At 36.8% G+C, this 14,670-nt stretch overlaps 1 protein-coding gene across 1 annotated transcript in view; it reads left to right on the forward strand.

Moving 5' to 3' along the window:
• Positions 1-76: 76 nt before the first annotated feature.
• The window catches only part of ESF1 (ESF1 nucleolar pre-rRNA processing protein homolog), a 64,232-nt gene continuing 49,638 nt past the window's right edge, over positions 77-14,670 (forward strand). Inside the window, exons 1-6 of the mRNA XM_047771665.1 lie at positions 77-130; positions 1,243-1,921; positions 8,180-8,571; positions 9,142-9,255; positions 12,266-12,366; positions 13,946-14,098. Of these exons, the coding sequence (XP_047627621.1) occupies positions 1,285-1,921; positions 8,180-8,571; positions 9,142-9,255; positions 12,266-12,366; positions 13,946-14,098 (1,397 nt within the window). The 5' untranslated portion in view covers positions 77-130; positions 1,243-1,284. The remainder of the gene's footprint in view (positions 131-1,242; positions 1,922-8,179; positions 8,572-9,141; positions 9,256-12,265; positions 12,367-13,945; positions 14,099-14,670) is intronic.

Here is a 14,670-nt window from a genome sequence, read left to right on the forward strand (position 1 = left end):
AGACTTTGGAGAGCTACGCGGAGAGAAAACGGAAGTAGTTTGGCCCAGTTCGCGTGCCATTACGGCGGCGCGTCACGCGGAGCATTATGGGTGTGAGATCCGTGTGAGTCCCGGAGAGGGTTCGGAGGAGGTGAGTGGGGTCGGGTTCCCAAAAAAAGGCTGTAGAGGGGAGAGAACCAGTCTCTAATAGGATCTCTTTCGGATTCATGAGGCCCGTGCCCTTGCCCCTTGCCTTACCGACTTTATTCTTCGAGATTTTCTTGCTTCTCCGAGTCCTGTTGAGGGACTTTAGCCCAAAACCTCCTCCCTGAGGTATCGGAGTTGGGACAGAGAGCCTAGTTTCGAGGTCACTCTGGTGTTACCCGCGTTAGAGGGGTGGGTGGAAGGGAATGGTAGTCATGGAGATGAGAGCGGACGTCGAAAGTGAGGTCAGGTCGCCTTCCTCTCTTCGAACCCTGGACCGATGATCAAGTGCTTGCATTACCTCTAGCATTTGAATGAAATGGTACCTACCCCGTGAGACTGCTCGGAGGGTTAAATGTTAAAGTGTATAAGAGCATCACTGAAATCTCTTATTTCCCTTATTGTGTAATAAGTTGTTTTCAAATTTAAGGGGGGGAGAAGATTACAGTTTTATAATCATGCCTTGCTTTTAAAACAAAACACTACTATCTTGTATTTAACTAGCTAGAGAGAGGCTTTACCTCATTCATGAAGGGTGATCGTATATAAAGAGGGAGTTTTGTGAGCTAAACCTGAATTGATTTTTGGTCTGTTTAGTTAGGAGACCAGCCTTTAGAAGTAAAGACCGTTCTGAGTAGAATGAGGTAAAAATTAATAGAGGGAACGGACCACAGTATGAAGAAACAAATGAGAACAACTGAGAATTGGGAATATTTTAATTACCTTATCTTTTTGCTTGTAACACATACAGGTATACAAATAGAAATATGGGAATCTAAGTAAATGCATTTGTCTAGTAATCATTTACCCCTTTCCATAAAGCCCTGGACTTCTGCTTGGTTTTGCCTGAAGTTTATTTCTCCAAATGATCTCTGTTCAAAAGAAGATATTGATAGGGCTTTTTTCTGCCTGTAACTCAGGATAAGTTTGGGAAATGAATGATTTACATTTAACCTAGAATATAGTATTGTGAATTGATTTTTCCCAAAGCTTCTCATTTAATTCTATTACTAACCATTACTATTTTTTTTCTTTTTTTTCTTTTTTTTTTTTTTTTAGTATTTGGTTTCTTCAAGTATTTGCCCAGTCAGCTATTTAAAAATGGCATCCAAACAAGAAATAATGAATGACCAGCGGTTTAGGCGGGTTACAAAGGACCCAAGATTTTGGGAAATGCCAGAAAAGGAACGAAAAGTCAAAATTGACAAGAGATTTCGAGCAATGTTTCATGACAAAAAGTTCAAGTTGAATTATGCTGTGGATAAAAGAGGACGCCCCATCAACCACAGCACTACAGAGGACTTGAAACGTTTTTATGAACTTTCAGATTCTGATTCAGATCTCTCTGATGAAAATAATAAAGTATTGAGTCAAAAGAAAATAAAGAAGAAGAAAAACCAGACTAAAAGTGAAGTAGAAACAAAAAACTTTGTTGAGAAAAAAAAAGAAACCAAGAAAATTAATCAAAAGGATTTTGGAAATAAGAATGATTTAGATAACGCTGAGAGAATTCAGGAAAAGAAAACACCATGCAAATCTAACAAGATGGATTCAATAAGCCCCAAGAAAAATAGCAAAAAATTTACACAAAAAAGTACAAAAGGGGAAAAAAACATTGTTCAACATAGCACAGACTCATTTACCAAAGGACAACTAAGGACAGTCGGCTCTGGCACCGCAGAAATTGTTCCATCTCCCAAAGTCAAGTATTCTGAGACAAAAAGAGAAATGCAATCAGGTTGGTTGTAAAGAACTAAGGATTCTTTGGTATTACAGTACTTATTTTTATACTGGTCTTTTTTTAAAAAGAAATATACGTAATAAGTATTTTCATAGTATCATTGGAGTGACCAAATGCTTTTTTGGAAGTATAAAGCTATGAAAGGAAAAACACCATATGATAATTAATTTTGTATTTGGTGCCATAATGACTAGAAGAGAGATCAAAATTTGAGTCTGAAGCTAAACAGTGATTTTGATTCGTGGTGGGAACTAGTGGCAACTATTCTCTAGCCAGATAAAGTGTTACATGGTCTCATCACAGGATAAGCAGAGTTTGTGTCTGAAGACGATAAACAGAGTTGGGTGCTCATTCATTCCTTCATTTATTCAACTACTTTTAGTAACTAATATGTGGTAGATAGAACATTAAGACATGATTCCTCTTATATCAGGGCTACTGCTAGTTTATATGATGCCTGTGCAAATTAGAAAAAAACATATGCTCTCTGGACACACAGAGCTTCCAGAGCTCATAGTTTGGTGAGGATAGCACCTTTGAGGGAGGCACAGGTTCTGTTCCCCTGGGCAGACCCAGTGTTCCTGCAGGGTATATGGCTTGGTGATTGGAGTTTGGCCTTAATTTCAGCCCTTGAAAAGGTAGGTCACCTTTTGCAAATAATAGCCTGCTAAACCCTGTGCAATAGTAATGGTCTAAAGCAGCACAATCCAGTAGAAATATACAATTTTGAATTTTCTGGTGGACACATGAAGAAGTAAAAAGAAACAGGTGAGTGAGTTCCCTTCATGGCTCAGCAGTTAACGATCCCAACTGGGATCCATGAGGATGCAGGTTTCATTTCTGGCCTTGCTCAGTGGGCTAAGGATCTGGCAATGCGGTAAGCCGTGGTGTAGGTCACAGATGTGGCTTGGATCCCACGTTGCTGTGGCAGTGGCGTAGGCCAATAGTTACAGCTCCTATTTGGCCCCTAGCCTGGGAACTTCTATATGCCTCAGGTGAGGCTCTAGAAAGAAAAAAAGAAAAAAATACAGGTGAAATTAATTTTATTAATGTATTTTATTTAATATGTCAAAAATTATTTCACTATGTAATAAAAAAACAATGGGAAATTTTACATTCTATTTTCATACCAGTCTCAAGTTGAACAAACCATATCTCAAGTGCTCAAGTACCACATGTGGCTGCTGGCTACCTTACTGGACGATGCAGATGGAAAGTGTAAGAAATTAATCAGAACCATAATACAAAATAGAATAATTTTAACTGCCATAGAAGAATAGGGCTCAGAGAATTTGGAGGAAGAGGTCACTCAAAATACAGTAATCAATAAAATTCATAGGTGAAGTACTATTTTGTTTTTTTTTTCTTTTTTGCTTTTTGAGGGCCACACCCATGGCATATGGAAGTTCCCAGGCAAGGGGTCCACTTGGAGTTTCAGCAGCCAGCCTTTGCCACAGCCATAGCAACTCGAGATCCAACCCATGTCTGCGACCAAAGCTCACAGCAATACTGGATCCTTAACCCAATGATCGAGGCCAGGTATCGAACCCACATTCTCATGGATCCTAGTTGGGTTTCGTCAATTGCTGAGCCACGAAGGGAACTCCAAGTGAAGTGCTATTTTGATTGGAGTTTGAAAGACTTAAATTTGGGAATCCAAGGTATTCTGTGTGGAAAGAGGTTTTTGAGCAAGGATAGGGTTGGGCTTTCAGAGGAGGTCAGTGCTCCCATTTGATTAGGTAATAAAGTCTCTGAAGAGGGTGGTAAATAATAAAGCTAGAAATGGTTGTTTGAAATTAAGTCAGAAACATCTGATTCTAGTTTGTGTTTACAAGTTTTCTAAGCTTATTAAAATTTTGTAGGGAGTTCTCTGTGGCACCGTGGGTTAAGGAGCCAAAATTGTCACTGCAAGGGCTTGGGTCACTGCCTATGATTCAGTCCCTGGCCTGAGAAATTCCACATGCCACTGATGCACCCCCCTCTCCCCAGAGTTAATGTCACCTCTGCCAGCAGGAAATTTTGAGTGTTGGTGTTACTGAAAGTTGGTGTTTAGATGAGCCAGACCAAGGCTGGTTGTGATTACAGGACCTAAGGAGGGTCAGCATCAGGGAAGGCCTTCACATCAGGAAGGTAGGAAGTATCAGGCAATGTACAGAATTCTAAGTGGCAGGGACTTGGGGAATCAGGAGTGAGATCCCATTCCATTTATGATGGAACCAGGCAACAAACTGACTTATAGGGAGAAAGGGATAAGAGTATGGTTACTGAAAGTGTATAATAAGATCAGAATAGGAACAGCAGCAAGGTCCATTTGATGCTAAGTTTGTGAGCTAAGTTTATGTAGCATCCTTTAAATTTCACTAGATTTAGGGCACTGAATTAATATAGCATATCCATAAAATCCTTTGGACTGATTTTACAGAATCTTTTGACATATCTTTTAAAATTTTATTTTCTCAATAACCATGAGAAATCAGGATATATTAATTAGAAAACAAGGTTAAAGTGATTTACATGAGGATACACAGGGCTGGACCTGTAACTCAAGTCTTTGAATTTTTCTACCCTACCATGTTGCTTGCTGTAATTTATATTGGTTCTGTAGTCTAGAAGAAGCATTATCTGTAAGTAGAGATTAAGTGACTGAACGTAGAACCGTCTTTTGTTCATTCATGAGTTATCATTCCAGCAACTACTACATACAGGGACTTTTTAAGTGCTATAAGGTAAAAGTGATGTGAGATGTTGCAGTTTGATATTACATGCCATTTTATTTATTTATTTATTTGTTTATTTATTTTGCTTATTAGAGCTGTACCCACAGCATATGGAAGTTCCCAGGCTAGGGGTAGAATCAGAGCTACAGTTGCTGGCCTATGCTATAACCACAGCAACACAGGATCCAAGTTGAGTCTGTAACCTACATCACAGCTCATGGCAACACCGGATCCTTAACCCACAGAGCGAAGCCAGGGATGAAACCCGCATCCTCATGGATCCTAGTCAGGTTCGTTAACCAATGAGCCACGAAGGGAACTTCCTTACATGCCATTTTAAAGTGTTGATGCCCAGCGCTTGCACACCCAGTAGTTTATTTTAAGTAAAAAATTGGACATGTGTGCAAAGAATATGCATTGTACCATAATTTCTGAAATTTAAAAAAATGGTAACAAATCATTAGGGGATTATGTTATAACATATTCAAACATGTCTGTGACATATGAAGTTTTAAAAGTAGGTTAGAAAATAGAATAAATGGTACAACCAGCTACTTACAAATAAATTTGTAGGCATATCATAGAAAACAAATTTCGGGAGTTATGTACTGAAATAACCACCCAGTTGTATCTGAATGAAAAATTCCTAGTGATCTTTATTTTCTTCATTAACCCATATTTTCCTAATTCTTTCTCAATAAGCATTCATTATTTTTATAATCGGAGGGAAAAGATAAAGCATTTTTTAAAAGTAGGTGAATATTGTAAATCAACTATAATGAAAAAAATAAAAATGATTTAAAAAGTAGGTGAATAGTAGTGTTTACAATCACTACTAGAGCAGTACCATCTAGGAATAGAGGCAGTTACTTATTTTTTGTATTCCCACACTGTTTAGAATAAGACTTTGTACAAGGTGAGCTCTGAGCAAATGCTTAGTGAATAAGTATTCTGAATAAAATACTAGGTCTCTTTAGGCCTCCCATGTATCAATTTATTATACAACCCAAAATATGATATGTGTACCATTGTCATATGTGAAAAGATGTCATATGTCAGGTGATACTCAAGCTTTTTTTTATATTAAAGTTCTGTATTTCAACATCTTAGGAAAAAAAGTGTACTCACCATATCACATCTTTGTCTTCAGGGATATTGTTAGAACAAAGCTAATATTTTTAATTTAAAAAATATTTTAAAAAATTTTAAATCAGCTTAGTGAAAAATAGTGATATGCAAAAATCATGAAAATTATATGATAATTACTGATGCAGGAGAAATATTGCAGTGGTAGGTCCCCAAGGTGTTATTTTAAGCATGTTGCTTAAAAGTGAATTCTGATGCTTATCTGATTGTAACTTTCTTTCAGTATTGTGATATTTTTTCTGATCCCATGTATAGAACTTATAATAATGCTTTTCTTTTTTTTTTTTGGCTTTTTCACATCTACTGTTTAGTTATCTTTTATTACTCCACAGTCCCTTGTGATATTAAAATAAAGATCCATTTCCTACTTTTCCTCTTAACAAAACTCCTTTTCATTTAGTCTCAGGTCAGATGGCATCTTTGTGAAGCCTTCTTTTTATAAATACCTCCCTGTAGGCAAGTTGAAATGTTTCCCTCCCTGGTGCTTTAGAACATGGTTGCATAAATCAGTAAACGGTTTCTTTTTTGTCTATGAGGTCGTGAAGAACATGGGGTCATGTTCCAAATCACCTCCCTTTTCATTGCCCCCAGCTCAGTTCTTTGTATGTAGTACTCAATATTTGGTCAGTGAATAACTATTATAAGACTTTAGGACCAAAAGAAAAACTAAGTTCCAGTTTCGTTCCATTTCTTAAACTTTTAGATTTGTTTTTAATTCTCCAAGCTTAAAGCCTTTGAATCAGCAGAAACAAAAGCTCCATCTTAAAAATGAAAAACAAACAAGCCAAAAAAATGGAGTTCCCTTGTGGTGCAGTGGGTTAAAGATCTGGCGTTGTCACTGCAGCAGCTTGAACTGATGCCGTGGCATAGGTTTGATCCTTGGTCCAGGAGCTTTCATATGCTGCAGGGAGCCTTGAAATATATATATATTTAAGAGAAGCTGTATCTGCACATACACAGACACACAGTAAATAGAAGCATGTGATTTTTTAGAAATAGGAAATGAGTCCCTTCAGAGTTGTGAGGGGTAAAATAAAAAATCCAATTTAAGTGAAAACAATCCTTCACTCTTTTATATTGCTAACCATCAGTCAGTTGCAAAGTTCAACATTTAGTAGAAAATTTATAACTGTTATTTCACTCTCTTCATAGGTGATCTCATCCACATCACGATTTCTGTTATACTGCACATGAATGAGTGGTACATTTTATCTCCAGCCCAGACTTCTCTGAGCTGTGGACTCACACAGCCAAAAAGGCTTTCTTTATGTCTCTTCTTAGATGACTCAGTGACACTTCAAATTCAGCACATCCAAAACTGAGTTAATGATCTTCTTCCACCAAACGAACTTGTTTGGTTTTTCTCTCTGTCCATCTAGCTGGCTAGCTCACTCTACAAGCCAAGAAGCTTAGGATTCATTTCTGACACATCCAAAATTCCTAATGCCCCATATCAAGCCCCATCACTGATTATTGTTGGTTTTACCTTCTGACTTTGAAAGTCAAAAGTGACTCACTCTATCGCTTAGTGCTACCAACTTAGTGCTACCTTCATTTCTTGCCAGGAGTACTGTACTTCCCTTTTAATTCTCTCTTCACATTGTCTCGACTCCCTCCAGTTAAGTTTTCCACAGCATAGTCAAGGAAATTTCAATATGTAAATTTGATGGTATCCCTCCTTCTGAAAACAGCAATGTCTTTTCACTGCTTTTATGACAAAATCCAAACCTTCTACATGATTTGTGGATAGTGTAAAACCTACCTAGTTCTTCAGTTTCAATTTCTACTTGACTACTGGCTATGTGTAATCCAGATATGCTTGCCAGCTTTTTTCTGTTAATGAATCTTTACGTAGGCTTTTCTTGCTATTTGGAACATTTCCCTCATTTATTAGTCTAACCCTGACTACTTCATTTCTTTTCATTCTTCAAGTGGCAACTCATTTATCACTCTATAGACCTCTATTTTTTGCTGTCATAGCATCTCATAACATTCCTTCTTGGCACTTATCCTAGTTATAATTTCATTTTTTTATGTGTATTGATTTGACTTTATTTGATCAGTTTCCATCTGTCCTCTTCACTTGACTGGAAGCTTATCAAGGACATTGATAGCTTCTCTTTTGCCAATAGTAGTAGTATTGGGTACCTAGCACAGAGCATACACTACATAAATATTGAACAAGTGTATGAATTTATTTGTGTGAACTGAGTATATATTAAGATGTCCTTAAATAACTTGGCTAGGTATGAATTTTGCTGAATTTATATTTTCCTTTAGCCTGTTTCATAGGTATTACATTTTTACTGATGTTGGAGTCAGAATAACTTCGATTCTATGTAATTCAGTGTTTACATTTTTGTAATTTCTCCCTCCTTTGACCTTTTTGCAGTGGTTCCATGCATAATGGCAAGAGACAGCGATGGTCCTGAAAACTCAACAGATGGTGAAGTGTTTGATCAAGATGCTCTGGAGGAAGATTTAGAAAGTGCTAGTGAAATAGGTGATGAAGAATCTGAAGATGAAAGTACAGGCATTGGTGGAGCTGATGTTGATGGTGATGATGATGACGATGATGGAAACGAAAATGAAGAGGAGGAGGATGAAGATGAGGATAGTGAGGAGGAGGATGAGAGTGACAGTGGCCCTGATCTTGCAAGAGGCAAAGGAAATATAGAAACTAGTTCCGAAGATGAAGAAGATATGGCAGATTTACTTCCAGAGGAATCTGGTTTTGAACATGCTTGGAGAGAATTAGATAAAGATGCTCCCCGGGCTGATGAGGTGACCTTTTGAATCAATAAGATTATTTGCCAAGAGTACAGTACAAGTAGCTGTAGTGAATCGTAGGATTGATGTCATTAAATTAATAAGGAAAGCTTTATTGGTAAATAGTATTCTTGATGATTCTGTATAGAATGTACCTATACATATTAGATGTCTATCCAAGCAGGTAGGGGTGAACTTCTATATAAATAAAAGTCACATGAAATTTTTACAAAATGCTTGTTTTAGCTGGAAGTTATATTTCAATTCCTGCTGCACCTATTAGAAATGCTGTAGAGTAATATACTCAGCTTTCCTACTCACACAGTGGGTGGCAGAATAGCTTAGCTTAACAAACCTGACAGTTAAAGAATCAGCTCGTCATCGTGTTCTAATTCAAAAACTAAGAACCAAGTAAGAGAAAGTACTTTTCTGTTGGCAGTTACTGAAACCAATTAGATAAATACTATATTAATGATTTCAGGATTTGGGGGAGAGAAGAGAAGGCATTACATTTTTAGTGTCTTAATTTTACAAGCATTGGAAATGATACAGTTTATGTAATACTTAATTTTTCTCATTTTTTAGATTACACGTCGATTAGCAGTTTGCAACATGGACTGGGATAGATTGAAGGCAAAAGATTTGCTGGCTTTGTTTAATTCATTTAAACCAAAAGGAGGTGTTGTATTTTCTGTAAAGGTGAGAATTGATTTCATTTTGAAGTAACTATTTCTAAGCATTTTAAGTTAAATCTCATTTTTAAGTCATAGTTTTTGGGAAATAATCTTGAAGTTGTCCAGTACAGTTAGGCACAAACTGATGTAATATGTATAAAAGTTAGGAAGAGATAAAATTATTGATCAATTACATGATTGTGTATAATTTAAAAACCAAAAGAGGAATTCCCGTTGTCACTCAGCAGGTTAAGAACCTAACTAGTATCCATGAGAATGTGGGTTTGATCCCTGGCCTCACTCAGTGGGTTAATGATCTGGTGTTGCTGCAAGCTATGGCATAATCACAGATGTGGCTCAGATCATATTCAGTTTTTACTAGCAGCAGCATGTAAAAGTGCTGAAAATTACCTTAAATACATGACCTATGTGAAGTAAACTATAACGCTTGATAAGTAATACTTGAAAAACTTAAATTTTGAAATATCATATTTCTTGAGAGACAACATAGTGATTAAGAATCTAGGCTTTGGAGTTCCTGCTGTGGCACAACAGGATCAGCAGCATCTCTGGAGTACTGGGACACAGGTTCAATCACCAGCCCAGCACAGTGGGTTAAAGGATCCAGTGTTGCTGCAGGTGCTGTGGTGTAGGTCAAAACTGCAGTTCGGATCTGATCCCTGGCCTGTGGGTGCCCCCTCCCCCTGAAAAAGAAAGCAAAAAGAAAAGCTAGGCATTGCATAATGACAGACCTGTATTCAAACCTTGTTTCTGATACATCCTCTCTGATCTTGTGCATTTTTTTTAGTAAATGTCTCAAATGTGTTTTCTTCTCTAAGCAGGTATAAACTATTTCTTAAAGTAGTGGTAAACATGAAATGAAACAGAGATCACACTAATTGTTTAGTACAGTACCAGAAACAGCTCGAAATTATTATTGTTCTGTTTAAATATTTAAGGTGTCAATTCTGTAGTTTTAGTGTACTTTCATTCAAAATCTCAGTTCAGTTTTCCTGTGGTGCAGCAGGTTAAAGATCCAGTGTTGCCTCCACTGTGGTTTAGGTTACTGCTGTTGCACAGGTTTGATCTCTGGCCCAGAAACTTCCACATGCTTTGGACACAGCCAAATAAAACTAATAAATAAATAAGTAAATAAATCTCAGTTCAAATGAAAGTTAAGAAAAAGGATACCAGTTTATTCTAAAAGAATAAACAAATGAGAATGCTGTATAAATTTTTGAGAAATCATACACATATAAAAGGATTTACACTACTACCAATTACAATATCTAAACATCTTATAATGCTGCAAGAATTAACAGGTTTTGGTAGATAAAAGTATCAGGACAACTTGATAGACTGGACTAGGTAAATGAAAGAGTTTATATGATAATTTAGATCAAAACTAATTTCTTAAACACATGGTATTGGAACAAATGGACAAGTCTTTGTATAAAGAACTCAGTTCAGATCCTCAAATAGCCCCAAATAAACTCCAGATGAAGTAAAGAAAAAAATTAAAAATCAAACCACAGGCAGAATAAATAGTGTTTTTGTTAAATTTTTTGTTGCAGGAGATGAATAGTAAGAATTTCTAAACTTAAAAAGAAGAAAAAAAAAACACATAGAATGAACAGATGTGACTACACGTATACTAAAAACTTCTCCAGGTTGTGGGATGGAAAGCCTATAAAATTGGATTGTAATGATCATTGTACAACTGTAAATGTAGTAAATTCATTGAGTAATATAAATAAATAAATAAATAAAAACTTCTCCATTGAAACCTGTTATATGCCACTTAGATTAGTAAGAAAAGCTTCAATCCTCTAGTTGATAAACTACAGATTTCACACAACTCAAAAAAGCGTACATTAGTTAATGAATATTAAGCCCAGTAATATCAAAACAATGCAAATTAATACAATTATATTTCTTGACTCTCAAAAGTAGCCAAGAAGAAAAATACCAAATTCAGGTGAGCGTGAATCATTTTTATACCAAGACTATATCTAATCTATGTGGTAAGATTGTCTTCAGTTCTTTTTATTTACGGCTGCACCTGTGGAAGTTCCTGGGCTAAGGGTCAGATTGGAGCTGCAGCTGCAGGCCTGTGCCACAACCATGGAAATGCTGAATCTGAGCCTACACTGCAATTCATGGCAACACTGGATCCTTAACCCACTGAGCGAGGCCAGGGATCAAACCTGCATCCTCACAGACACTGTGTTAGGTTCCTAACCCACTGAGCTACAATGAGAACTGCTATCTTTAGTGCTTTTCTTTTTAAAGAATTTATTTAAAAGAAAGCATTGGAGGGAGTTCCTGTCCTAGAGCATTGGAAATGAATCCTACTAGGAACCATGAGGTTGTGGGTTTGATCCCTGGCCTCATTCAGTGGGTTAAGGATCCGGCATTGCCGTGAGCTGTGGTGTAGGTTGCAGACGCAGCTTGGATCCTGCATTGCTATGGCTGTGGCAGAGGCCAGCAGCAGTAGCTCTGATTTGACCCCTAGCCTGGGAACTTCCATATGCCATGGGTGTAGCTCTAAAAAGCAAAAAAAAAAAAATAATAATAATAATAAGCAAGCATTGGATAAATGGTATGACTTAAGGATAAGTTGGGGATTACAGAATTGTTTTTCTTCATTACTTATGTTTTATATATTTCTTTAATCATTTTCATATATTTCATTTAAATTATATAATCCAGTCATTTTTCATGTGTGTGTTTACATTGCATTCCATGAGCTTAGAATCTTGTTTTACTTTTCTTAATTTTTCTGTTGGAACTCAGAACATATGGAGGAGATACTCTCGTTTTGTCCTTAAGCCCCACATCTGTTGTTCACCAACCAAAGCAGCAAAGACTGCTCCTCAGGATGCTTTAGCCTCCTATAGTGACTTTGAAAGTGAGTCATTCTTGCTGTTTTCATTGGGTCCAGTTGTAACTCTTAGAGTTCCTGACCTTGTCAGGTCTGGATATTATAAGAAAAGGGAAGTATAAATTACATTGATCTTATTTTTTGTGTTTAGATATATCCTTCAGAGTTTGGAAAGCAGAGGATGCAGGAAGAGCAAGTTCAAGGACCAGTGGAGTTATTAAGCATTCCTGAAGATGCCCCTGAAAAGGACTGGTAACAAATCACTCTAGAAAATAAAACTAAACCTCCTATAAGTTCATGTCACTAATTAAGAATTTTGGTCACTTTAATAGTTGGGACTAAAGTTTACACTTGTGCCATTCATGGTTGAAATAGCAGGTTAAATAAAGTCTGTGGGAGGTGGCATGCTAGTCCATCAACATTTTCTTTTTTTTTTCTTATCTTTTTTATGGCCGTACCCATGGCACATGGAGGTTCCCAGGCTAGGGGTTGAATCGCAGCTGTAACTACCAGCCTACACCACAGCCACAGCAATGCAGGATCCGAGCCACATCTGTGACCTGTACCACAGCTCACAGCAATCCTGGATCCCTAAACCACTGAGCAAGGCCAGGGTTCAAACCTGTATCCTCATGAATGCCAGTCAGATTCTTTAACCACTGAGCCACTACAGGAACTCCCATCAACATTTTCTCTGTATTTATATTTCTGTATTCATGAAAATAATTATTATAGCTTGAAAAACAGTTATAATTAAACTGATTCAGAGTTCTCAGCGTCATTGCCCTGAATTAGTAGGTTTTTCTTTTTTCCTGAGATGTTGCTTTCTACATAAGTGGGTAAAACTATTTATCTTCAGGAGTTCCCATAATGGCGCAGCAGAAACAAATCTGATTAGGAACCATGAGGTTGCAGGTTCAGTGGGTTAAGGATCCGATGTTGCCATGAGCTGTGGTGTAGGTCGCAGATATGGTTCAGATCTGGCGTTACTGTGCTCTGGTGTAGGCCGGCAGCAACAGCTCCAATTAGACCCCTAGCCTGGGAACCTCCATATGCCGAGAGTGCGGCCCTAAAACAAAAGACAAAAAAAGGTATTTACGTTCATATTGTATACTTTTATTTAAGGGTAAATGCTGTATAGCAGAAATTGGCACACATTGTAAATCAATCCTACTTAAAATTTAAAAAGAAAATGAAAAAAAAACCCAAAAAGGATTAGATAGAAAAATAGATGAATGGTAAAAGTTCTTTATAATGTGTAGTATAGAAAAAAATTTTAAATCCACTAGGTGGAGCTATACGTGCGCTTAAAAATGGTGGTTAAAAAACTGGTGGCAAAGGAGAGCAAATTAAAACCCCCAAAGGATATGTCTTATTTTAGTAAATTGACCTTGTAACCATTTAGACTGACAAGACACAAATCTAGAATAAAGTTTTACAAAATCAGGAAATTCTTTATAGTAAAAGTTAATGCTTTCCTAGCATATTTTATAATAGAGTGATCCTCTGCAGTGGTTTTGCTTGAGGATATATGCGATAATGAAGCAAAGTAATAGCTGCTCTAAGAATTAAAATCACAGGGAAACATGTACAATTCCTGCTTTCCTTTTCTAAATACCAAATTCCAATCAAAATCCCTAGCCTGTACCTTGTCAAAATTATTCATTGAAATTAAGTATTCAGTGTTAATGAAGGCAAAGTCGTAAAGGATCAGTTGGAGTGAATGCCAGCTTGTAATATATTTTTCTTGAAACAATTAGATTTATTTTTTAAAGGGAGCTAGGTATTGTGTTCTTGTTTAAGTAAGCCTAATGAGTTTTTCCTCTTTTAGGACCTCTAGAGAAAAACTGAGAGATTATCAGTTCAAGCGACTGAAGTACTATTATGCAGTAGTTGACTGTGACTCTCCTGAAACAGCTGCTAAAATTTATGAGGATTGTGATGGCCTGGAATTTGAAAGTAGCTGTTCCTTCATAGATCTAAGGTAAACTCATGTGTGTCTTACCAATTTAATCTTGCAGCACAATGTGATTTTAAGAACTGACATGTCAGAACTAGTAGTGCTCTCTGTGTTTTCATATTCTAAAAGAGGATTTTTTTGACTTTTGAGTGAACTCTCTCCTGTAGAACTTCACTCATAAGAAAGAAAACTAGAATGAGAAAATGCTGACATATTAGGTATGAGTTATCACCCAATGTCCTTTCAAATATGTCAGCTATATTTTTAGGATGATGATTTTTATTTAGTGATATTTCTTTGTACCTCTCTTTATATCTTGGAACCAAGTGAAACACCTTTTTAACAAGCATTGAGGTGGGGCAGAGGAACTTGCTGTCTCTTGATCTCTGCCACCTAATACAGTAGTCAGCAGTCGTAGCTGGCTTATTTATATTTATTTCATTAAAAATTTTAAAAATTTAAAACTTCTTTGCTTAGTCACACTAGACATTTCAAATACTTAATGGCCACACTTTGGACAGAACAGATGCAGAACACTGCCATCATCACAGAAAGGTCTCTTGGTCAATGCTGCTCAGTGAATGGATGGTGTTGCA

This window comes from Phacochoerus africanus, chromosome 3, assembly GCF_016906955.1.
Source record: "Phacochoerus africanus isolate WHEZ1 chromosome 3, ROS_Pafr_v1, whole genome shotgun sequence".
NCBI classification, from domain to species: Eukaryota; Metazoa; Chordata; class Mammalia; order Artiodactyla; family Suidae; genus Phacochoerus; species Phacochoerus africanus.